Source organism: Strix aluco, chromosome 16, assembly GCF_031877795.1.
Source record: "Strix aluco isolate bStrAlu1 chromosome 16, bStrAlu1.hap1, whole genome shotgun sequence".
NCBI lineage: Eukaryota > Metazoa > Chordata > Aves > Strigiformes > Strigidae > Strix > Strix aluco.
In genome coordinates this window covers 19,395,517-19,421,169 of record NC_133946.1, presented here as the reverse complement: position 1 = coordinate 19,421,169, position 25,653 = coordinate 19,395,517, and the positions used below count along the sequence as shown (strand labels likewise).

General features: G+C 41.5%; 1 protein-coding gene across 6 annotated transcripts in view; it reads left to right on the top strand.

Annotated features, from left to right (window-relative positions):
* The window catches only part of TSPAN4 (tetraspanin 4), a 455,720-nt gene that overhangs the window by 368,945 nt on the left and 61,122 nt on the right, over positions 1–25,653 (top strand). For all 6 annotated transcript variants that reach the window (XR_012625475.1, XM_074842682.1, XM_074842680.1 and 3 more), the window contains one exon: positions 9,811–10,002. Coding sequence is in view for 5 of the 6 variants with exons in the window: in XM_074842682.1 (XP_074698783.1) it covers positions 9,811–10,002 (192 nt within the window). In the remaining variant the exon portion in view is untranslated. The remainder of the gene's footprint in view (positions 1–9,810; positions 10,003–25,653) is intronic.

Genomic DNA, 25,653 nt, shown 5'->3' with positions numbered 1-25,653 from the left:
TTATGACAGTCAAGGGGTTAAGCTGAATCCTTAGAGAGTAACAGGTTTTCACCGTGAAATGTGGCAGAGAGGCTGGGGGGCGGCGGGAAATAAAGATAGGAGAGGGTGGAAAATTGTGTTGGAGCAATCTGAACCAGTCTTTCATTGCACAATTTTCTTTTATTCGTGAAGCCTCAGCACCCCCACCTTGTACTGCAGTTGTTTTCTTGTTCATTTTATTCCCAACACTAACCTCACACCTTATGTTACTTCCATTGATTGATGCTGTAGCGTTGCTGTGATATGGACTGGAATGTGTCTTTAGCTTTACTGGAAGGGTGGGTATGAAGTAGCCTCTTAATAAATAGCAGTTAGAAGGTTTTCATGCCTGTGACTCATTCAGATAGGAGAGTTGTGCTGGAGTCATGTCCCACAGCTTTCTAGGAGCTGAGATATTGTGTAGACATCCTACTCCTTCCCAAAGCCTTCCTGTCCCTGCTGGGGATGGGCTCAATTCCTGAGCAGGGCTTGAGCTCCTCAAGCGAGAGAGTTGGGCATGCCAGGAATCAGCCTGAGAGTCCTGTGCTTTTGGGGGAGGGACTTCCTGCGATACAGATGTGCCTGTCCTCAGGTGTTGCCAGCACCTGGCCAGAGGGAGCAGCTCCCAGGCACAGTATTTATGATGGGATCGAGAGAAGGGAGTGCCATATTGCTGGTGTTCCCATGGCCTGCACCTCCAGGCCTCTGCTGTCAGCTGGTAGGTTTAAGAGAAGTGTTTAATGGTGACCCAGTATATCCTTGTTGGCACCATTACTGGCTGCTGAGTGAACTTCAGAAAGGTGAATGAGAGAGGAGAACGTGGCATAGCTGCGTTGCTACTGGAGGGACTCAAGAAGAGCTGTTCTGTTGTGTAGACTGTATGTTTGCAAAGAAATCCAATTTCTCTCTGAAAAGGTCTCCGTCAGGAAAATTATCACAGTGGAATGCATCAGCACAATTTTGGACCTAGGGGAAGGATGCTCTTAGAATCAGCCTCAAGATGTAAAGAGCCAAACACATTAGTAAAAGCCACCTGCCCCCATTCCAGGACCGAAACCAGAGACTCTCCTTGTGATCTGACTCAACTTCCAGACCTAAGTTCAGCTTCTGCCAGGGTGCATTGCAGGAGACTCTTTGTTCAGACTATTTAATCAATTGGTTTATATAGTCAAGATTTACTTTTTGAAAGCTTTTGTGAGGGAGGATATCAGCTTTAGCTGTCGTCCCTTTTTTCACAGTATCAGCAATTTTCTTTTTTAGATACACAACTAATTTTGCATTTCAACTATAGTATCTATATTCACTATGGATGTTTCTATAGCAACCAGCCTTGTGCTATCTACATACCTCTATGGATGGATTAAACATGCAATATAAAAATGTTTTTCATTTTATTTTTCTGCAGACTGTGCCTGTTAGCACGTTTTAAAAACTTTTTGAGTAATACAAAATACAAGGACCATCACTGTCATCTTTGTACTCCTTAAGAAACCTGTTTATTTATCTTTGCTTTTTATATGACCCTTGTCATCTTATTATTTTACTACCTCTTACTCTAAACCCATCCAATGCCTCTAGGGGAGAGAAAAGCACTAAAGACCAAATAATCTGGATTTTATCCAATGCAAGAAATCTATGGTAAACCAGGGAACTGAGCTGTGGCCTCTGCAGTCATTGTTTGATGCTCATTATCCTCAGTTTCTCTCAGCATCTCACGAAATGGTTTAGGTAAAATTATCTGTCAACAACGTCCTTTACAGAAATCACAGGCTTTGTGTTATATAAAAGACCAAATTTTACCATTTCCCTTGTTTCTACTGTTTTCAGTATTTAGTGCTATGTATGTAACAACAGGTGACTAAAATTGTGTCAAGAGCTCCAGATCTAGTCTTCTAGAAGTTTATGCTGCAAAGTAATTTAAAAAGTTGTGTATTATTTTACAGATGGGACAGAACTTGGACTCCAGAGCACACCCAGTTTTCTTCCATTTCTGCTTCTTTTTTAAAAGATCTAACTTGATTTGATGGATTCTGATTCCAGACCTCACGCGTGTATTCCTCTTTACAACTGTATCAATTTCATTACAGTCATCCCAGGTGGATTTAGAAATTGCATTTGAGAAGCAGATGAAAAAACTTTAACGCTTTCAATTTGGCAGCAGTTAAAACTAGAACCTGAAAAGAGACATATTCTTTTCGTTGTCGCGTATTCATCCCTTTCCCTCTTCTGACTCATGCATTTGCTCTGCGTTTCAGTGCGTTGTCACTAACTCAGTACTTTACTCATAATCCTTAATTTGAATTCGAGTTTAGGCAAGTTTCCAAATTAGATGCTTGTGACACTGATAATAACCATTTTTTCATATTCTGTGATCATGTTTAATCTTTTATAAGCAATGCTGCCTTACTAGGTCATCCTCACCTGTTCTGTTTCTGCATCCTCAATGATATGACTTTGCAGTATGGGGCAATTAAGTGCACTACAGAAGTGACTAATTAAAGTCAGTGGCAGTTAAGCACATGCTTTAAATGCTTTGCTGGGTAAGGATGCAATTGAGCACACGTTTAAGTGTTTCAATGAATTTTGAGCCCATGAAAGGAAAATATCACTCACAAATGTTGTAGTTCTGTTCTTTTGTAACCGTAGTTGATAGAAAACTATGATTTAGAGGAGCAAGTGTGTAGGAGAATGCTACTCATAAAACAGCAGGGATTAACGGAATGACTTTTTATTCACTTTTCCATTAGCGGGGTGTCAGCATGATATTCTGTCTTTTGACATCTTCAATTGTCCCCAAATTTACTTTAGTTGTATGAGACTGCAGTTTAGTGGTGGAACTCAACTGGGGAAGAATAATGAATTTCTTAAGGCTTAAAGCTCTTGAGGCTCAATCCTCACCAGGGTAACTGAAGAAGCAGCGTTTTATTTGTTTCCATTATTGACACTATGGAAATGAATGCCCTTCTTGTGATGCTTCTTTGCCCACATAGAGCTCCAAAGTCCTGTTGGTAGACTTCCTAGGCTTGATAAAAATGCTCTCGGTGTTTTTCAGGCTTACACACTGGGTGGACTAATCTAAAACAAAGCCTATTTATAGGAGAGAAGTGTCTAAAAGGAAAGGAAACAACAACATGAACTACTGAAGTGTGTTTCTTTGAACCTGTGACAAGACTGCAGTGTAGTTAGAGGGCAGCGAGGATACGAATCCCAGGATGTCATGCTGGCTGGCAGAACACAAGTTGGGGTTGTAGCCCTCAGCTACCTGTGTGCGTGTACCAGTTGCTTGCCTGTCATGCAGGATATCAAGTTCTGGCCCGTGGAAGATGGCACATCGTGTCTATTTTGAAATCACATTGAGTGCTATACACTGTGTTGCACCGTGGACAAGACAGTGGCTTTTAAAGGAGAGGCAGACAGCATGTTAATGAATTCGTAAGAAAAATTCTAGTATGACATTCAGGCCAGATCCCTGGCTGTTGTTGATCAGGGTGGTGACTGATCAGTCATGCCGGTTGACACCAGTGAGGAATGTAGGCCTGCAACTCTTGGAGGTGTTTGACTGCTGCCCATGTACGTAACAGCCCATATTGTAAGATGACATTTTTGTATTTGAAACTAATTTTTAAGCAAAATTAAAAGAATATGGGATGGCAGGGCCAAGCAGCTAGTTTCTTAGAGCTTTTAATTTTTAACTGCTTATATGCAGAGCTGAAGAGATTGGCATTTGAAATGCTTCGTACTTTACTCAGTTGCGCTCTTTTAAAGCATCTTCCTATAAGTCATAGAGATACTGGTGAAAGAGTTCAAAAGTGGAATTAAATGACACCAGAACAAAATAAAATTTCAGCTTGAGAGAATATACTGCAGTGAGTAGATGTTCTTCTAAAAGAAAGAGTTGAGTCTGGGAGTAGAGCAGCATCTGTTTGTGGTGTGTAATTTATGTGGGGTAATGTCTGTCTGGGTGGAGCTAGCACTTCTTAGGAGTTGAGACCAGACGTGTCTGTCTGAGGAGCAACACAACTGAGAGCCCATCTGAATTAGATGAGGAAAGGATTTTCTGAGTTGTTCCCTTTTACAGAGGGGGTTTGCAGCCTGTAGGCTTGTGGGTTTTTTTCTTTTCTTTTTTTTTTTCCTTCTGTACAAACCTCATGATGTGCCCTACTGTTGAAATCCCAAGTCTGAACAAACTTACGAGGTTTATCCCAGGACTCAATAGATTGGAGACTTTTCTGCCTGTATTAAGGCTTCTCTGAAAAGACTTCAGGGGACTGTGCTGACTCAGCCAGCCTGATGATCAAGGTGCTAAAGATGTGTAGATGGAGTGGAGTATGGGGTGGAAAGGACATGCTTAGTTCTTAGAGTGGGAAATCAGGGAGACTTTTTGCAATGCTCTAGAGGATCTGTAAGCCCAGTTCTCATTGATTTTTTGATGCAAATTATGAGACAGCTCAAGTGCTCTGGAGTGATGACAGCTGAGAATTTGCTGGCGGCTGCCCAAGTTCCCTAAGCAATACTGAAAACCTGGGCCATGGCTGCAAGAGCAGAAGGCAGCACTACAGAGAAGGAATTGCATGTGTGCGAAGAGCTGAAGTGGAGGCATCCTTATTCTGCTTTGGAAGGGCAGTTAGATAATTTAATCTTTTTTTTTTTTTTTTTAAATGTATTATAGCATAAGCACTGAGTTGTTTCTACTTTAGCTATTGATTGCACCAACACAAGAGCCTGTCACGTGTAGGCATAAGTTCTAGGCTTTCCCTGCAACTATTGAGTAGCAAACTGCAAAAGATCAAGTGGACTGGGTGTGTAGAGTTTAGCAGGTCTTTAGTCCAGATTTGCTAAGGCTGAGAGAGAAGAGTCTAGATAGGATCCATACACCCACTGGAAAAGAAACACAGCTTTTATAAGTCCAATGGATCCGAGGGAGAGGAAGAGATTTTGAATTTGTTTCTAAATTTGATTAATTTGATGAATGAAGTGATTTCTAAACTTGAAATAAACTATGCTTTCATTGATACAAATCCAAGAGTATGATATAGGTAAGGAGAAACAAGGACTTAACTCTTTGGCTGTTGTCTGTATCTATAACCCTGTCTCTGAAAATAGGCTGATGCCAAGCAAAGCAAGCAAGCAAAAAACCCCTGAAATTCAAACCGTAAGTGAACATTAAAAATAAAGAGGGGAGGAGGGTGAAGTAAGGAAAACGTACAAATGCCCGTAATGTTGAAAGAGTTTCATCTAGCTGAGTGCCCTATTTTTTTTCTAAAAATTTTTTTATATAATTTTTTTTTCCTAAAGGAGGAAGTATGATGGGTAGATCCTGATCAGATACAATATGAGAAGCCTTGATTAGATGCATTTTCTGTGTAATAAAACCAATAAAAAACCCACTTAAAGACACCAACACCATTATCATGAACAATGAAGCAATTGGTCCTGCAGTATTTTAAGTGCGTAGCTATAACTTCAGAATAATTTTCTCCAACAACATGCATATATCCAGGCCTGCTTGGGATTACTTTGTTTACCATACTGTAAGATCAATTCTAAATATATGCACTGAAGTCTGAATAATTTATTTTCCAACCCATTAGAAGAATTTGGAGGATCTAATTCCATAGGCAGCTTTTCTGCCAAGAGAGTGAGTGCAGAAGTGTCATTGTATCTCTTGGGGAAGGAGAGACAGACTGAATCTATGCTTTTAGAGTAAGCCACCCGCTTTACTGTTTGACTCTGCTGTATAAATGCCTGTGAGCAATTTGTCTTGAGCAGAATAAACTGCTCCTTCCACAGCCAATTGCAAAGTCCAGGGTTTGCAAAGAACCGACTACTTGTGTCTTTGTATTCATGATTTTGCAACTCAGGCACAGCCATACTGAACAGCCTGTTTGAGATTTACACTGAGGTCTGTCCTGGAACAGACACTTAACTCAAACCTCCTAAGTTTTAGGACTATGACACTATCCCTTCTGATGTCCCTCTGTTTTAGCCTTAGAATAAAAGAATTTACAAAAATTTGCAACATTTATTGGGAAAAAAAATGTTAGAGGAAACTACGTTTTGTTTCAGATTTTGCTGTGACCTGCCTTGTTTGCAACAGAGAGGATTATCATGAACAATTAGGCAAATAATGTGTTAATCCCTTCACAAGGGGATTAAAAAAATGCTGTTGTCAATAGCCTGACATCTTTGAGCGGGATTTGTTGTTTTGTTTTTTCAAAAAGTCAACCCTGCACTCACCACATGGAGTCAATACAGACTCATATTTGGCTGTCAGTAGATCAGGTTCAAGCTGTAGACTTCTCACTAGTCTTTTTGTTTTAATGTTTTCTCTTTTAACCATGACAGCTTCACTGCATGGAAGCCCTCAAATTGTCAAGAGTAGCCCTGTTAATGGTTTTGGTTTTGTTTAATTTCACATCTCGGCAAGCCCTGAAAGCTGTCAAGACTTATTATCTCATCACTCTGTTTCTGACTGTTTGGCACAAACAAGGACTAGGGGTTGGGGATGGTGTAGAGAGAGAGAAAGTGGAGGAAAGGGAACATCATAAATAACTCTGTAAAATTATCCATAACTTAACAGCTCTTTAGATACCAAGATGAAGAAATCAAAACAGACAGGCAGCATAGAACCAACTACAACAGTTTTCTCTTCGCTCTGATGCAGAGTAAATAAACGTGATCCCTCTGATCCCTGTATCTTAGACTGGCAATTACGCTGCTGTTCGCTTCTGAAAGAGGGGTGGGGTGGAGAAAGTGAGTTTATTGAATATTTGGGAACAGAAAATATTCTGCTCTCATTGGAAAGGCTCCTGTGGCTGTCTTGGTGGGTCTTGGTTCCATTAAGTGTTTCCTTAACCAGGTGCTTGTGTGTTATTATGGTCATTGGATGGAGACCTACAGGTGTGCTTCACTCCTTGGCGGAAAGGGGGCTTGGAAGAGCAGTTTAGACTAGAGTTAAGGGCAGCCTCCGTTTCCCAGGGCCTGGTGTGACAGCTTAGTGACTTTATTCAAGGACCATGAGGGGGAACATTCTGGTGTGGGAAAAGGAACAGAGCTAAACTAAAGTGGAGGAGACCTCAGTACTGCGTGCTGACATTTCCTAAGCAGCGCTTTGTGAAATCCAGTTTGAGCCAGATGGTTTAATGCTCAAAGGATCCCTTTGTGCGTTTCAGGGTTTGGTTAATCAACATAAGGAAATTCAAAAATAGTAAGATAATGAGCTGCTAGAGAGCCTGATGTATGTTAGAGTATCTCTGAAGCAAGGGCAACGTAGTGAGATACTCCTGCTGGCCAACTGACCTGAAATATTTCTCCCTGATCTAAATGTGTACAGCCACAGTCACGGCATTTTGTGTGAACCGTCTCCTGGTTTTGTGATGGTTTGTGCCACTGGTGAATTCCCGGTTTCCACAGACAAGAATGACTTTGAAGGGAGAAGGCACTGGAATCAAATGTCCTAGGGGCAAAAATGTCTCAAGCGTTATGCATTGTACATCATAAAGAATTTAATGGATGACGGAGGAGCGGGCAAATAGGTCTTGCCTTTACCAAACACAGCAGCATCCTTGGCGGGACCCACCTCCCATAACACAAATGATGATTGTAGGTGTCACTGTCACCCAAAGCAGTGTAGCAACATAGGGAGGGCGAAAGGTGATGGAATGAGCTGCCTCTTACTGGTGCTGTTGAATTGCTTCAGAACAAAGAACTGAAGATAATAACTAAATGTATTGCAAGGTGCTGCCTCTGCTGCTGCTGGGCATCTGCTTCGCTAGGCTTCACTGGGCCATTTGTGCGGCCTCGCTGTGCCTGCAGCTCTGAGGCTGATTTTGAGGCAGAACATCTTCCAGGCTGCAGAGGCAGAAGCGCAGTTGTGCTTTCCACTGTATTCCTCAGCCAGTTTAGTGCTACTCCTGACTGTATTTGAGCGATCTGACTAGTTCAGTTTTAGCTTGGGTGTCTGCCACCTCTCCTGCTGTTCTGTAGTCCAGTAGACCTTCAGAATTTTATTCCTATTTTAGGGAATTTATTCCTATTTTTTTTTCCATCTTTTTCTTTGTGTCATCTTGATAGGTTTAGTTTATATCCCCTCAGTTGCCCTAAATGATTTGCTATGGGTTACCTTCTTTAAGTATTCTTTCCCCTCCTCTCCCCTGGTTATTCTTCAATTATTTTAGACCATGTTAAAGATCATGGTCTGTAAGTGGGGGAGGTATTTCCAGTGTATGTATGTGGTCAGGGCATGGACTGTCCCTTCATAGTGCTTGCAAAAGGGTGAGTGTGGTGATATGGGATGCCTGTATACGAAAAGGCTGATGAATGAGATGATTTGAGTCCTGTGTCCTGGAGTCTGCCTTCTCTCAGTGGAGACACGCAGGATGATGCATCTGAGGTACATTACAATGAGGTACAGTTTGGCTCCTTAGTTCTGAACAAAACAGGCTGGTTTGCAACTGGGGTGAGGAGCCCTGCCTTGAGACACAGCTGCCTTTATTGTCCCTTATTGAGGGGGAATTCAGTGGCATGCAGAGGCAACCTTAGCAATTAGTATAAGAAATTGCTTTGGCTGTTGTGTTTCTCTTCTGTGTTTCATTTCTGAGGCTTAGCTCTGCCCCAGGATTAGCTCTGTCTTTTTCCTTCCCTGGTTCATGAGCTGCCTTATGTTCATCCACTTTATGCAGACATTTAATTGATACGCTCCTATGTCTGGCTTACTACTCTATGAACACAATTTCTTTCCTAGCCTTTAATTGATTTGGATAATCAAGTGCAATTATAAAACTCAATAAAAATCGGTTATTTTAAAGAGAGAGTGGGAAAGAAAGAAACCTAAGTGATGCTCTGCTGTGTGACTGTATAATAATGCAAAATCCCCTTTGGTTTAATTCTATTTAATTGCTCAGATTGTTACAATTGTGCAGGCTTTCTCACAATTATAAGCAGCACACCTATAAATGTTTGCATTTTTTAAAAGTTCCTTATGTATATAATAATTGTAAATTTTATGTTGTGGCTGCTGCCTGCACTGGCATCCTCCCTTCTTGCTCACATGCCTGGGAAGCCTGTACTACTGCTCCCCTCTCAAACGTTTCCTAAACCAGCCAAGTCCTCTTCTGAGGATTGAATTACCAAACCAGTGGCCACATTAGGAGTAAACATCTGTTTGGGTTTTCTTTAATGTTACAAGAGGATTCTCCCTCCTTCTCTGGCCCCCTTATTCAAAATGCTCTTTCTTCCAAGGGAGGCTAGATCTTGGACAGGAACTAAGAGGAGGTGTGAGGTGTCCTACCAGGGGATGCTCTGTCAAGATTTGTTTATGGCATGTGCCAGGGATGGGAGATGGTGTATTGGGATGGGAAGAACAGGGGATCAAAAGTGCTTCAGCCATTCTGGGCAGCTCTCTGAGGTACCTAAGTAGGATATGGATATTTTCAATCCCTTTGAGATCTGAATCTTTGGGAATTTCTCTTTTACTCAGTGTCTGCTTTTTCACTAGAAAGGAAGAGACCCAATATTTGAAGTCATGTCTTGGATTTAGGAAATCTGGGTCTTTTTTTTGAGTGTTACATCTTACTGATGAGTTCCCCCTCTATAATTTTTTTTTTTTTTTTTTGATTTCTCCTTTGTCTGTTTTCCCAACTGAAAGTGCCGTAGGGAAAGATTTCTTGTAAGGTGTGACTGCTGGATTTACCCCAGCAGAGCCATTCTACCGCTGCCATATTGATATGGACTAATATCTGGGGCTGCTTGGATACAATAACTGAGTTTCTCTGTTTCTCTTTATTTTCCCAGTTGGGAGGCTGTGGAATCCTTGGAGTAGGCATCTGGCTGGCTGTTACCCAAGGAAACTTTGCCACCCTCTCCTCTTCTTTCCCGTCCCTGTCAGCTGCCAACCTACTGATCGTCACAGGGACATTTGTCATGATCATTGGCTTCGTGGGCTGCATAGGTGCCATCAAAGAAAACAAGTGCCTCCTGCTGAGTGTGAGTATTAAGCCACTATGCCGTTGCAGTGTTTGCTTTTTTAAGGTGCTGGTGCTATTCCCAATGCATGTTACAGTGTCCTGTATTGCAGCAGAAGTTGCCCACCTGACTTGGATGAGATGTGAGTCATGTCTGAATCAATCTTTAACAGCTCTAAGAAGCTGCCAATCATTCCTGACCATGCTTTAACATGTCCTTGGAGAATGAGACCTCTGAGAAGGGAGTTAGTGGTGGTGTGGGTTTCCCTGAACTCTTCAGAGAAGAGGGAGAGGTTTGTGAAGACATCTTTTGCAGGGTAGCCTTGAATTATTTTTTTACTCAACTTTGGTAGCTATCTACTCCAAATGCCTACCCTGGTGAGAGTGATGATCTGAAGTCTGGAGCAGAAAGATAAATTTAGGCAGGAAACATTGTAAGAGGTTGAATTTGGTTTAAATTGGAAATTAAATCCTTCAGATTTGGCAATTCTGGTTTTGCCAGTCATTAACTCTCAAAAGGCTGAGATGTCAGGAAGCAAATGTGCCAGCACAAGGAGACTGCTGTGAAACCAAAGATTAATAAGGTGCCAGATGTCCATGATTTAGCAGAGGCTTGAGCCACATCCCTGATGTATTTTATCAAAATGTAATTTGATGCCACTCAAAGCTGGACTTTGAGTAGTGAGTGCTTGCTGGAGTTGGTGTTAGTGTATATTGTGGGTCCTGTTCAGCTGAAGACCAGGAAGTGAGCTGCTTTTGCTGCTCAAGTCCAGGACTTCACTGTGAGGTTTGGCAAACCTCAGAGTGAAGTGAAGCTGGGGTTTAGTTTGGTGAGCTGCTGATTCCTTTATAAAAGACTGTTCCTCACTGTGCTTCACACATTCATTTTGCTCCCCTGGGAATTACAAAATGAATTGAGGCACACAGCCCCCAAGAAAAATTCACCCTGTAAAAAAATAAGTGACTGTGGGATTCCATGCCTCAATAGAGGACTCTTTCCAGACCCCTGCCTTAATCAGTTGTTTCTGCTGATTTTTAATGAGTAAAAGTCAGGACTAGTCAGTCTAGGCTAGTAAGGGCTGTTTATGTGGCAGGTAGGTGGTTTAAAACTAAAATGAACAACATCAATTGAAATTAAGGCAGTTTTGTGAATGGAAATTTACACTGGGAAGGCAGAATCTGAGGCTGAAAGTCCTTGACAGCTTTAACAGTCTTATAAATACCCCTTTTGTGGAGGAAGTGTCTGACCAGCCAGATGTAATTACTGTATTACAGCTTCAATGCTAATGCAGCAGGAGTCCACAGGGTGCTGAGTCTAATGGTATAGCTTATATGTGCAAAATTAATCACCTATTTCGTGCTTTTTTTGATTAAAGTCCTCACTCAGGTGTGAGCAGCAATGAGCGGTGTCTTCTTATGTGTCAGGATCTGGCAGTCAGTCCTCGGTACTGGAAGAGTTTCAGCTTTTTATCTCGTATGGTTTGTTGGCCCTCATCACTCCTTTTGGCAAGGGCAAAGTCTCCCTTGATCAGCTGCCACTGCTGCAGCTAGGGGGAATGTCCTCGGCCAGCCCACTCCCTTTTCAGGAGACACAAATGATTGCAGGTACCTCCTAACACATACTGCACAATACTCAGAATCTAATGCCCTTCAGTGCATGATGTAAGGACTCTACTTGATGGATCAAGTTAAGTAATGCAAAGGAATCAAAATTCATTTAGGAACTCTTTGCATGGGAGAATTGGGAAGCTTGATCTGATTTGGTACCAGCATTTCACTCTGTCTGCCTCTCCTTACCTTTGTGTACCATAGCTATTAAGTGTGGCCTCTATTTTACTCAATTTTCTTCAAAATTGAGTTATGTTAGAGCTGATTACAGCTACTTTAATTCTGAATAAGCTCCACTACAGAGGGTTGAAATGCAGTTTCATAAGTCTATGTTGAATTCACTTTTTGTTTAGTCTAGAGTAACTTTCCACAATGTGCATCAGTACTTACTCACCCTCATTAAATACCAGTGAGATTTTTGAGCTCTTATGAGTTCTTCCGTTGAGTCTGTCTTTTTGGAAGGGAAATGGATGGTGGTAGGACCTTTTTCTGGGAGCAAAGCCTTATGTAGGTTTTTTTCTTAGTCTTCCTTTCCCCAAATTGCTGATTCTATCTGACTAGTGTTTGAAATAGTGCTTTTAAGTTCAGCGCTGGGGCATTTGGTTTTGGCCAGCTCCTGTTTTTCTGTGTAACTTAGGTAGCAAAATAAATGCTTGAATAGAAGGACTGGCTGAATATCAAACCAAAGCTGTTCTTAGGGTTTGTGGTTGCTACATCTCTTCATCCTTTTCTTATTTCACAGGTGTTTAGGACGGGCTGATAGAGGCTATTCGATTGTATGGATAGTATATTCTGTTTCACTATTCACTGGGTAATGTATTTGATTCTCTTAGTTTACCCTCACCTCCTGAAATTTGGCCAGCCTCAGCGCTAGAGCAATAAAGAAGCAAGTGCTAAACAAACTTAGGGAACTGGGACGGACAGAAGTTAGACAAGGTCTGCAGGCAGCTGAAACAGGTTTGTAGTGGGCTTAAAAGCAATGAAAAGCTATTAATGGAGTACTAGAATAAAAGCAAGAAGTAAAAGCTAGGATGTTGTGTCCCTTGCGTGTTTCAGTAGTCTGTATGCAATAGTCTGATGTGGTGAGGCTTGGAATGAACAAAAAGAAAAGGAAATGGAATAAACCAATCTGGAGAAGTACCCAGGGATGCTATTGTGCTGGGATGGCAGATACACAAGTTATAACCCACATATGAGATCAAACATTGCTTCACTGACCAGAACATTGCTGTGTCTCTCTGAGTGAGTAGCAGGTTTGCTGACCTCCCCCTTTCTTCTGCTTGATATAGTCTGAGAGAAAGCCTGGGATGTTAAGTATGACCATAGACAGTAATAAAGATGTGAACGTCATCTGGTTCTCCAGATGCTCTGAAGTGCACCCTGTCTTAATGATAGGTTGGTGGTAGTCTTTAAACCTGAAAGGACTGGAAAGACAAATTTCCCGTGCAACAGGAGCACCTCTTGTTCTGCTTCCTAAAAGCAGAAGACAGTGGAAAGGATGTGGCAGTTACAAGTTAGGGAAGGATGTAGTTGGGAGGATGTGCTGCTGTTATTGGGATGGGTGGTTTGGAGCAAGACATTACAGAATATTGCAGGAGGCATGGAGCACCTCTGAGATCCTAAAATGGGCTGGGAGGGAGCAGGGCAGGAAGAACTACTAGCTCGACCCACCTGTGTTGGAGGAGCGGAATTTTATGTGGTGTTAGACACAGCAGGGTGTTTGTGCGTGGTCTTGTCTTATGAATAATGCTACTGTTAGATAATGTGATAAGGGATAAGATTTCCTAAGGAATCTGCTTGAGTGAATTAGAAATGAGCAGTATCAAAGAGACACTTCCATCTATTTATATTTCATACACTAGGTTGCAGAGCAGATGAGACTCTGATCCTGTATCTTTGTGTTCTTCACATATGACATTTGTATTGGGTTGTCAGAGCAAACCTGTAAGCTCTGTGGTATTAGGCTGCTGTGATGTTAGGTGTAAATGATAATAATTGCTTACCTCACATTTGCCAACAACTTTTGAAAGAAAGGAGGACAGACGGAGAAAAGAGGTCAAAAGCAGAAGTAAAGTTTAATTTGTAAATGAGATTTTTGCATAGCTGTGTGCAATAGTCAGGAATGATCCACTTTAACTCTCTGAATAAGAGCACTTAGCCTAAAGCTTCACAGTTTTACTGACTTGAAAGGACTTAACCTGGTGTCTGCCAACTAAGGAGCTGGCAGATATTATTTACTCAGTGGCAATGTATAGCCAGGACAACACCTCATTAATCTCTTAAGAAACAAGCCCATTCCTATTCCTCTGCATTCAGAGAAATAGAGTGGTATGAAAATCTAAAATAGAGTGTAAAAATATATTTCAAAGGAAACCCCAACCATCCTGTGTGCTCTGCAAAAATACACAGATCGGGTGAGTCGTGCAGCTGTTATTCTAAGATCTTGGTGAACAAAGAATGGATATTTGCAATGGTTCTTATTTGCTCCAGCTACAATGTGAAAGACGATAAACTTTTCCATCATTAGATTTCCCTAGGGAAATCAGAGCAACTAGCATTTCTTGAAATAAGTATACAACCTGGTGTATATAATCTTGCATCTGAATGTAGATGCGAATTGAGGAGTGAAGCAGGCGAACAATGCGTTCTTGCTTCAGTAAGATTCCTTTGACATTTCTGCTATTCTTGTTGCTCAAGACTGTATAACAGAGGTCCCTCTGCTACAAGCTCAGCTGGAATTAGAAAATGGCAGCTTTGTTCTGATGAGTTGGGTCACTGTCCTGAAGAGGTGACAGAGGTAATAAACTGTGTCTGACTTGAGAAAGTTAGTGTATGGACTTCCATTGTTTTTTTTTTAACTGGTACTTAGTCCTGCATTGCAGGATCACGTAGCTGTACTGCAAATCTGGTGGCCAAGAAGGCCAATGCCATCCTGGCTTGTGTCAGCACTAGCGTGGCCAGCAGGGGCAGGGAAGGGATCTCACCCCTGTGCTCGGCACTGGTGAGGCCGCCCCTCGATGAGTGGGTTCAGTTTTGGGCCCCTCACTCCAAAAAGGCCACTGAATGACTCGAGCGTGTCCAGAGAAGGGCAACGGAGCTGGTGCAGGGTCTGGAGCACAGGTCTGATGGGGAGCGGCTGAGGGAACTGGGGGGGTTTAGTCTGGAGAAGAGGAGGCTGAGGGGAGACCTCCTGGCCCTCTACAACTCCCTGAAAGGAGGGTGCAGAGAGGGGGGATGAGTCTCTTGAGCCAAGGAACCAGCGCCAGGACAAGAGGGAATGGCCTCAAGCTGCGCCAGGGCAGGGTCAGACTGGCTCTTAGGAAGGATTTCTTTGCAGAAGGGGTTGTTGGGCGTTGGAATGGGCTGCCCAGGGCAGGGGGGGAGTCCCCATCCCTGGAGGGGTTGAAGAGTCGGGTTGACCCAGCGCTGAGGGATCTAGTGGAGTTGGGAGCGGTCGATGTGAGGTTAATGGTTGGACTGGAGGATCTTCAAGGTCTTTTCCAACCTAGATGATTCTGTGATTCTGTGAATCTCTATATGCTATCTTGAAACAAAATTAGGAATCTATTTTTGCTCCTTCCCCTTTGCAAATGCGTCACAGTTCTAATGTCCATTGGAGCTATTAGCTGTATCCATCACCTTCGTGAATTTTAGCAAAACATTTATCTTGTGTGCTCTTAACCCCATTGCAATACACCTGCTTTTCAGCTGAGGGCAGGTTCCTGCGGAAGATGAGGCACCAGCTTGCTGTACCACTCTAGCTCGATCAGTTAGGATGACTTGATTATAGTACTGACTTTAGGCAGGTGCTCTAGGTACATGTGCACATGCCATTGCTCTGTGCTAAAGAAATTTGTGCCTGATTAAGTACTTTTTACTCTTTCATGCCCAAATGTTAACCTAGCTGATCCTTAAGTGTCTGTGTAAACATTGTCTTTTAGGTTAATTGCTTAAGATCTGTGTTTGAGGAGCAAAATTGCCTGAATTCTCTTTCATACATGTTTAGCAGAGATCTGTATTTGTATGCTTGCACTGAGAAAGGTCATTATTCCATGGATAGTCTGGGTTAAAAATCTGTTTTAGACATTAAATCATGATGGATTATGTTATTTGTTATCTGTATTACAGTATCCCCTGCAGGCAGCCCATGAGATCAGGGTGCTCGTTCTGTATAAAACTCCCAGTAAGAGGAGGTCCCTGACCAGTAGAGCTTATCATCTAAATAGAAAAGACAAATGGAAAGTATTATTATCCTCATTAGACAGATGGGGAGCTGCAGCAAAGTGAAACCAAGTGCCTTGTGTAGGTTGCACTGGGAGATAGTGGGAGAGCTATGAAACACACCCAAATTGTCTAAATCTCAACTCAGTGCCTTTGTCATCTTTCTCTGATTACAGCAGAACATGTCTAGCTGTCCTGCGTGCTACAATGACCTTTAAGAAGTATTTAGTCTATGTTTCCGTAATAGTAATGACTATTTTGATTTCTTTCATCATATGTATTATGTCCAAATGATAAATAAATACCAAAAGCAAAGTTAGTTCTCAATTTTTGTTTTGTTGAAAGTGCCTAATTGGCACAATTAGCTGGTTTCCATGAGCTCTGCTGCAGGCTGTCCCAGCTGAGCCGAGCAGCCGAATTGCAACATTACCTTCAGTTAAATGGGAAACATTCAGAGAAGCTGCCAGAAAGAGCATGTGAACATGGTCTAATGCAATTTTTTTGCAAATAGGAACTTACTTTTGGTCCAGGAAATCATAGACACTGCTAAAGAACAGTATCAGGCCCTTTGTGAAGGATTTTTATGTCTATTTGGTTGTTACAACACGCATGTGTAGATACCGTGTTTCCAGACACTTGCAACTTAAATAATAACCCATGTCCGAGAAGGAAATAAGATCCAAAGGCAGTTCTTTATTTCACCTTCTGATTTTGTGACACTTTTTTTTTTTTTTATTGTCCAATGATTTGGTACAAAGAACATGTTCTGCTCCTGGTTGGGATGAGCAACATGGCCAATGATCCAATGAAAAGAGATAGAGGATGAATCTTGCTTGTGTAGACCTTAAGGGCTGAAACAGCCTTAAGCTGACATAGGGGATTCATCACCACATAGTGCCCATACAAGAATGTATTAGAAAGGGGAAAGGGCTTGAAGTAGACAAAATGCTGATTCCTCTCTGATTACCCAAAGCCAGTTGCATTCTTATAAAGCACCAAGGTTGGGTATGTTCCATCAGATCAAGAATTAGGTAAATAAGATGATGGCTTAGATACACCCTCTTTCCCCTTATTCCTGATTTGTGCATAAGTCCTTTTTTTTCTTTATTTTTTTTTGTAGGAAAGCTGGTTAATGAGAAGGAGGAAGAAAATAATAATTAAGAGAGATCTGTGTTCAGCTTAATTTAAATGAGAACTTCATTTTAATAAGCACAGAGTTCATGACAGCTGCTGGAATGAATAAGATCAGAATTAAACCTTGATACTAGGTCAGGACCAGCTGTGGAAAGAGCTGATACCATATATGTAACTGAATGACTATCTAGACATCAAAAGGCTTTTATTTATGGAATAGTCCAAGGGGAAAACGAGTGCCCATGATGTTTTGTACTGTGTTGTTGAGAGTTTTCTGAACTTCAGCTAGCTCATCTGTAAGTGAAATAGCAATAAAGAAAATGAGTAAAAAGTTAATGAGTGGGAAGAAAAGGAGAATAAAAAAACCTACTGTTTTCACTAGTGTCATTGGATCCAATCAGAGAGCTGACAGCTGAAATTCCATTGGTGACAGGGAATTTATTTCCAAGCAACTAAATGGGAAAGAAATAGCCCGTGAATGACTTCTTCTCAGTAATTTAATGCTACAGACCAAACAGTAGATTCTCATTCCAGCTTAGCACATGAGCTTGTGTTCTTTTAGCAATCCGAGTAGCAAAATCCAAGGAAATTGTGGCTGCAGCCACGGCAGCAAGCAAGTGATGCAAAGACCAGGAAGATACCAGACACACGGAGAGCATTGTACATCACATATAGCGCTTCTCTGTGTAGTGCTGTGTTGCACAGGAAAGCCCTAACTTGCTGCCTGTTTGGTCTGTAAGTACTGAGCGCCACACTCCCCTAGTTTTGTTGCCTCTCCTTTGTTAAGAATCTGCTCCTCGTTGCCTTTCAGTTTTTAGCTCCTTCTGCTTGGCTGATACTGAAAGTAAGGAGTGGATGGGACCTGTCAGAGTCCTCCCCTTCCTCCCTTCTTTTCTTCAGCTCTGGTAGCAGTTAATTGAAGGACCTGGCAACAGAGGAGAGAAACAATAAAGTCGTTTTCCTTCCCATTTTGCTCCCATTTTGCAAGTAAAGAACAGGTAACTTGTGTGCTCCTTGCCAGCCCAGACATTCATGTCACTTTTGAGCATAACATTTGATAATTTTTTTTCCTAATAATAAAATCATCTCCTCGGATAGAAGGCCACAGGCTTACCAAAGCAGCATGTGTGCTTATATTCCCCATCATTCATTTGCTATTTTAGCCACCTTAACACTTAAATTGAAGAGCAACATTGGCTTTTTTAAAGGACTAAAATTACCTGAATCTCAGAAAAATCTAACTCTGGGGGTAAAGAAATGGAGGCTAATTTGTGTAAATCAGTGATGCCTACACAAGTTGTAGCCAGAGCTGATTTGATGCTAAAGACATTTCAGCTCCTCAGTAGGAGAATATTATCAGCCAAAATGCAGAATTAGGTAAACCAAACTGGCTTGCTGTTCATTTTTTAATCTGCTGCAAGGCTGACCCATGTGCATCTGATGCAGCAGCCTCTGTGTAGCACATTTGGGAATAGCAAACTGGGGAGAAAACCAGCAGTAGAATTTAAATACAGACAAAATACTCTACCTTGTCCTTTTTTCTCTTCTTGACCATCTGCTTCTCACCATTTCCTTCACTTACACATGCAGTGCAGTTTCTAGGTGCTGTTCTGAGACTCTAGAAATAAGAGAAATTTTCTATTATTATAGTTAGCAGGCGAGATCCCATTGCAAGCTTAGCTTAGAGTTTGCAAATATGTGTAAAGAGAGAACTGCAGAATTTCAGAGTATTTTTTTTCCCCTTCAGCTCAGCAGCGTAGTCACGTCATTTGCCCTTATCATCTTGGGGGAGTTTCTGTCAATTTGCCCAGCACTTGGGGTCAGCCAGACGTTCAGTGTGAACATGAGTGTGAAGCCAGCCCTGCCGAGTCACTCGCTCCCCATGCAGGGTGTGTGGGGACCACTGGCTGCTGCTCTCCTCCTCCTCTTGGGGCACCGACCTGTCTGATCATGTTTCATGCTGGAGCTCCAGATGACAAGAAATATCCTGGGGATGGTAGATTCAGGGAAGAAGCTCTATTTCCTAAATACACAGGTGATGTTAAAGTCTGAGTAGAAGGTCTAAGTTTAGACACTAATTAACATTGTATGTCTGTGCCATAGATGGAGAATACTGGATTAATCCCAAACCAGAGCCTTTTAGTTGTATTTGGTATTTTCATTAGCTATGTTAGATGGACTCGGGCAACTGCTTCATTATTAATGGAGTGGCACAGGGACTTGTAAGAGCTAGTCTGATGTTTTAGTTCTTCTTCAGCCTCATCATACTTCACAAACAGGATGAGTTTCTGTCTTGACTAGGATAAAGATTGACACCAGATCACATCACACCTTTGCATTATGTTTGCAGAAGAGATGAAGCAACCGTTAAAGAGAGTCGAAGGCCAGCAAGGCCTTTATTTGTGCTAAGGAATAATAATTTGTTAAATGGGCCTATACCCACCTGCTCTTGTGATGTGAGAGTGATACCTGGCTAATATTTGATGACATGTCATTGATTTTGAGTCAGTTTTTGGAGAAGGTGGAAGAGGACTAGAAATGCCACAAAATGCCAGTTAAAATCCTACGACACATAGTATGGGAAAGTCAAGTCTCTCGGCTCTCACTTACTAATGCAGTAAGACTGAATGATTCCAACTGAAAGCAGTAATGAGACTAAAATGAAACACTGTTAATGTGTTAAAGCTGCATATGTTGTATATCTTCCCAGAAATAATTACTGCAGATTTCGTTGAGCCTTACTGATCAGCAGGAGTTTTTGCACATTCATAAAAGATATAGTCCAAACATAAACAGAGCTGTACTATATATCCAGCAGGCATAAAGCATGCACGACTTTGTCACAATCACAATGAATTAACTATTAAGGCTTTTAGAGAATAATAGCTGATGAACCAAATTTAGATACATGCCATTTTCATAATAGGGTTTCTGTTCATAAGTTTGCTCATATACATTACTGCCTTTTTACAGTTTATGAGCAAACTTACCATTTTTATGCTGAAAAAAAAAAAAAGATCAGGAGGCTAAAGAGATTTACATCCAAGGAAGTATTAAAAGATCTAAATATGCACAGCATGGCAGAGAGAGGGCTCAGATGGGACATAAGTCTGCAAATATTCGAGGAGTCTAAATATTATGGGCAGAAATAAAGCATGCATGATGCTATGAGGGTGGTAAGTAGGAGCGATGGTATGGAGCTAACAAAAGGAGAATTCAAACCAAGTGTCAGCAAAAGCTTTGGTATTGAGATGTGGAATCGGAATCCACTGTGATGGAAATTGATGGAAGCAAGCTGCCCTTTTCCTTTTGTTGTGTTTCATGTGGTAGATCAATACACTGGGATTCTATTGACTGTAATTCCACTTATTGTTACTGTCTGGTCACTGTCTTGTGATTTCTTATTCTTTGCTCTGCCTCTTTCTGTACAAGTCTTCCAGGCTGCCGAAGTCATTTCTCTAAGATGCAAGTATAATTCCCATTGTATTTTTTTCTTCTGTTCTCCTCTCCTTGCTCAGTTCCTTGGGAAAGAAAAAGAGAATTTTAAAAAACTAAGCGAGCCTTTCATAATGTTCCTACTCCCTATTAATATATCAGATCAAAATGCCTTTGGGGAATTATGTTAAATCAAACTTCTTGTGAGAACTAGTGATACATTAAACAGTTTTGCTTTCAGAAGTGGAAGAGTTTATTTTTTTTTTCTTTTTTGAGTGCTGATAAAATCTGTACCATAACAGTTTTTATTCTGTGGAAGTCATGTATGCAATAAAAAAGCTATTCTGGGAAACCTTTTAAAATGCTTGGGGATGATCTTTGTATTGCTGTGCATTGGCAAACATTGGTACCTCAAAGCAGGTACCGCACCCCTATAAAGAGTGGGTGGTTCTGCAGTACCTGGAGTTCTGTTTCCCAGGACCTCAGTGGGCATTCTTGCATTGTTTTTGACTTGTCATAGATGGCTTGACTTTTTCCAAAGTGTGGAATGTGCAGTAAATTTGACAATAGTTTATAGCATTCGGGATCTCCGACAGTGCTACTCTTTTTGGTGCTTGACTTTATGCACCTAAGTTTGTTGATGCATCAGTTTTAATTTGGTTAGGCATGGGGATGCTACACTTCTGCAGGGAAAATTTAAGATTTTGGCTGCATGGCCAACCATAGTAATGAGGCATCTCCACTCAGTCTACTAGATGTTATTTCAATATAAATGTAATTTATGATAAGAGAACAGGAAAACTATAAAGCATATTAAATTCAAGGAGACTTCTTCATTTTCAGGCAGCTTGGTAAAGTGTGGCTGGTATAAAATCCGTTAAGTTCTTTTGACTTTAATGGAGCTCTGTGAATTTGTAGGTAAAGGTTTGACTTCATTTATTCAAAGAAGAGAGATACTGTTTACACCTTCAGTATTAAAGATAAGATGCTGTCCCTGCAGAGAAGGTTATGTGCAGAATGTGATGTGATTTTTTGATAGTATTTCTGTTCATATCAAATTATAATCTAAAAATCAATTAAAAAAAAATCTTTTGGGCAGATAGTTTAGACCTAAATCACAGTAACACAATCTGATAATCCTCCTTTTAACTCAAAAATAAAGGACCTTCTCCTTTTGATCAGAACAAGCAGAGCTTTTTCGAATGTGTGGAGAGTCTGCACTTTAATATGTTCATTTGTCTTAAATCAGAATAAAAAGGTGAATGTAATAATTGGGTAGTTGTGGGTTATACCAGGCCCCACATTCCCTTAAATTTCTTGACACTGAGAGAGAATAACACCTTCTTCCAGAATAAGATAAGGCTACATCTGGAGTGCTTATCCCAATTTGGGGCTCCCCAGGAGAAAAAACACATATATACCAGAGGAGGAGGAGTCCAATGGAAGGCCACCATGGTGATTATGGGGCACATGATGTGCAGGGACAGACTGAGAGAGCTGGGTTTGTTCTGTCTTAAGAAATTAAAGCAAGGAAGATATTTTATTCCTGTCTTCAACAACCTTATGGTAGAGTCTAAAGAAAATGCAGCTTTGGAAAGATCCACAGGGATCAGGCAAGAGGTAACAGACACAAGTTACAACAACGGAAATTCCAATTAGAGATACAGAATATTTTTGTTATAATGAAGATAGTCAAGTATTGGAAAAAGGTGTCCAGTGAGGGTGTGGATGGCTGCCCATCTTCACCCTTGGAGACACTCAGAAGATGACTGGGCATAGCTCTGCACAGCTTCATCTAGTTGACTGTGCTTTTAGCAAGGGGTTGGACCAGATGATCCCCAGAGGTCACTGCCAACCTATATGGTTCTGTGATTCTAAGAGGTAGTCTTCTGGCAGCTGGAACTGGGCTATTCTTGGAGGCCAAAGTTACATATGTACATGTTAGGAGCAGGCAGACAAATTAAAATCCTTCCCAGGCTATGAAGTTAGACTTCTCTTGGAAGACAAACAGTTTTAGCCCAACAAATCCTCTGTAATTCCTACTACCTGAGGTGCTTATTAGGAAGCGAAATGTAATACTGAAATTAAAGCTGATCAGTGAGGATTTGGTAGTCCAGCCTAACTAAAAGGCAAAATGCTTGACTGTATCAAGCTTGCAGTTGATGTTAAAGAGGAATGATTGACTGTAAATATTCTTTTTTTTTTTTTTTTCCTTCATCCTGGAAGCTGCTGCAGCCCAAGAACAGTTAGCTTGCTGGAGTACTTTCACAGGAGCAACCTACCTGCTCATGTGTTTGACTTCATATTGTCTCTGTCAGAAGAGAAGCTAACTGTCCCCCTTGCAGACAGATTAACAGTGTAGGTACATACTACATGATGGAACACGGCACAGGCTGACTGTTGAAGTTACTTGTCCAGTTTCTTAGGTAGGTTATGCTAATTTGTAGGCTGTTTTGTCTAAACAAATTATTTGCTAAGCCATGAACGTTAAAACTGTTTTGGAATGTGTCGCTATTCCAAAGAGGCTGCTGGCATTTGGGTCTTCCTGCTACTGTGTTGCTGTTTCTTGAAGAGAATTTGAATAATACTTTGCAAGAAACTTCTGTCTCCTGTCATTAGCTGAGAGGAGGGTCTGGCACACTGAGATCTTATTGTCTCCTTCCGAGACAGACTCCCATCAGCCTAAAAGCATTAATTACTTCAGGGATCAGTCTAAACAAAGCATTCTTGATTTTGCCATCAGTTATATCGTGTTTGGTCTCATAGCAAAATGTTAGGAGACTAACAAGACAATCACAGGTTGGTTTTCATTGTGCTCGGTCACTTTTGTCTTTGGGAAACTGAGAAGATTGGCTACTCCTGACATGGAGAGATGGGTGGTTTGAGCAACATGATAGAACTATTGAGAAGGTTTGGGAAGGAGAGGCAGTGGGGAAGCAAAAGACCCAATCCTGTGTATTAGTGTGTGATCAGTTATCATGCAGAGAAGCAAGTCTCTGTAACATCTGAGAGACCAGAGAATCTTGTTTGGGAAGAAAATATAATTAACTTGTTGCTCTGTGCCTTTGTGAGCTGTGATAGAGATGTGCTTTATATGATGTACATGGGGAACAGTTCTTGATTCTCCTACTGATATTAAGAGGGTGGATGAAGGGAACCAGGACTAATGGATCAGAAGCCTAGTACAGCTCCAATGGGGATGGAGCTGCAAGTTGAGACCTCTTCTCTAATAGATTTTTCGCTCTCTGTCATCAGGAGAGTGGTGCGTAGCTATGAGGTAGGCATGATAGCAGTTGCATACTTTCTTTTCTTTACTCCTTTAATGGGAACCTGTGGGAAAGTCATGGGCTTTGTAGAATATGAAGGTAACAGCTGAGAAACTGGCCTTAATTTTCTTAAGGGTTGGAAATCAACAGTGGTAGCTAGACAGAAAGGCGTGGCCTTGCCTTCCTTCTCATCAAAACTTCTGTGGGGTTATTTCAGGTGTAATTTATGAAAAGCTGTGCAGTAGGTACCTCTCCAGTGAACCTCTACTAGGTTGCATCCCACTATTTGACAAGTAGTGTGGTAAAGCATCTCTCTGTACAAGGTCAGATTAATCTTTTTTTTACGGAGTTTTACATGAGTGCTTTGCGTTGGGATTGTTGTTTCTCCATGCATAAATCTTTATTATACCAATAGCCTGCAGCCCCAGTGAACCAAAGCAAAACTCATTTTTATTCTTCTCAGTATTTATCACCACAGTGGGAGAACTCATTTGAAAAGGAGCTGTGAGAGTTTCCAGCAGGCGTGGTGGGGATTTAGGTGCTGTGAGCCTTCAGTGGGCTTATGCTTCTCCCTTCTAAATTTGAATGGGATATGCCAAGCTGGTTCTGGCCATAGATGGGGCATCACTCCCTTTGGGATGAAACTGAGGATGGAACTGAAAGTGAACTTTTGTTGGAAAGTGCTATGGGAATAGAGGAGCAGGTTGTCCATGCATCCATGCATGCGCTTTACTCTGGTGGTCAGAAGATGTGCTGAAGTGTGCAGGCTATGCTTTACAGCCAGCTTGGTCTGAAGCTTGATTTTAACTTTCTGACAGGTTTGTTTGGGTTCAGGTAGGGTTCTTTCTTAGAGGGGGATGATAAATGTGCTGACATGTAAGTGCATGTAGCTTTTACCAGGTGGTGAATTTGAACCCTCCACCTTGAGATTGACCTCACCTAATTTACCTTTGCAATAAAACATACAGTGCATGTTTCTACTGTGCACACAGTGGGATTACTAATATGTGTTAGTTACGTGTGATAGAATGGTGTACTTTTTGTCAATGACTGCAAATAGTAAGAAAGATAAAACTAGAGATTTTATTTGAAAACAAAAATATTTTCCTATGGAGAAAAAGCATAATCCTACTTATCTAGGTTTGGACTTCCTGAACAGTATACATTAATTTTGGCTCACTGTATGACTTCCAAAATCTGCAGTGCATGAAACCAAATTCCCACCAGTAATAGCTTGGAGGAACGTCTGAGCCTGTGTAGGGAAGGACTTAGACGTGGTTCATAACCATCACTGAGAGGACTTTTATTCTGAGATTTCCTAAATTTTGAGTGCTTGACTTCACAATTTTAGCATCTTTTATGATGGCAACATCATACCTATTTCTCTAGTATGAACTGAAGAAGGCAGGATCACCATCATGGTCTCGCTAGAAGATCCACCCCAGCGCCTTCTGCTACTGGTCTCAGTGGCACAGCAGGCAACAGGAGCTGCCTGCTCCAGTCCTAAAATGGGGGTTTTAGCAGAGTTGTGTGACTTGGTGTTGCAGGGGAAAACACTCTCAAGTCATGAAATGTAACTTATTTTATTGCAAATTGTGATAAACTTTTAATTACTGATTCTGGTATTGAGAAATAATCATACTTACATGCTTGAGAAAACACCTCAACTTCCCTCCAGACACCTTTCCTCCGTCCTTACCAGTCTTCAGTCCATTCCCCCACACGTTATCCTCAGTCGTGGGGGTCGGTGCAGCACGCTTTCCTTTTTTTGCCACTCTGTTTCTTGCTCTTGTTTTTCCACGGCTCCAGCACGGGATTCTCCCCAGGCTGCCACCTCCCAAGGGCGTAGCTCCTCCTGGGTTTCCATGTGCATCCCCTGCCGCTGCGCAGGTCTTGCCTTTTTCTCTGGTGTCCCCTGCCCCAATCGGCTGCTGCCAGTAGGTCCAGTTTCTCTAAAACGGGTAGCCAGATTGTATCTTAAACCAAACCATTACCCATCTGCTCTTAAA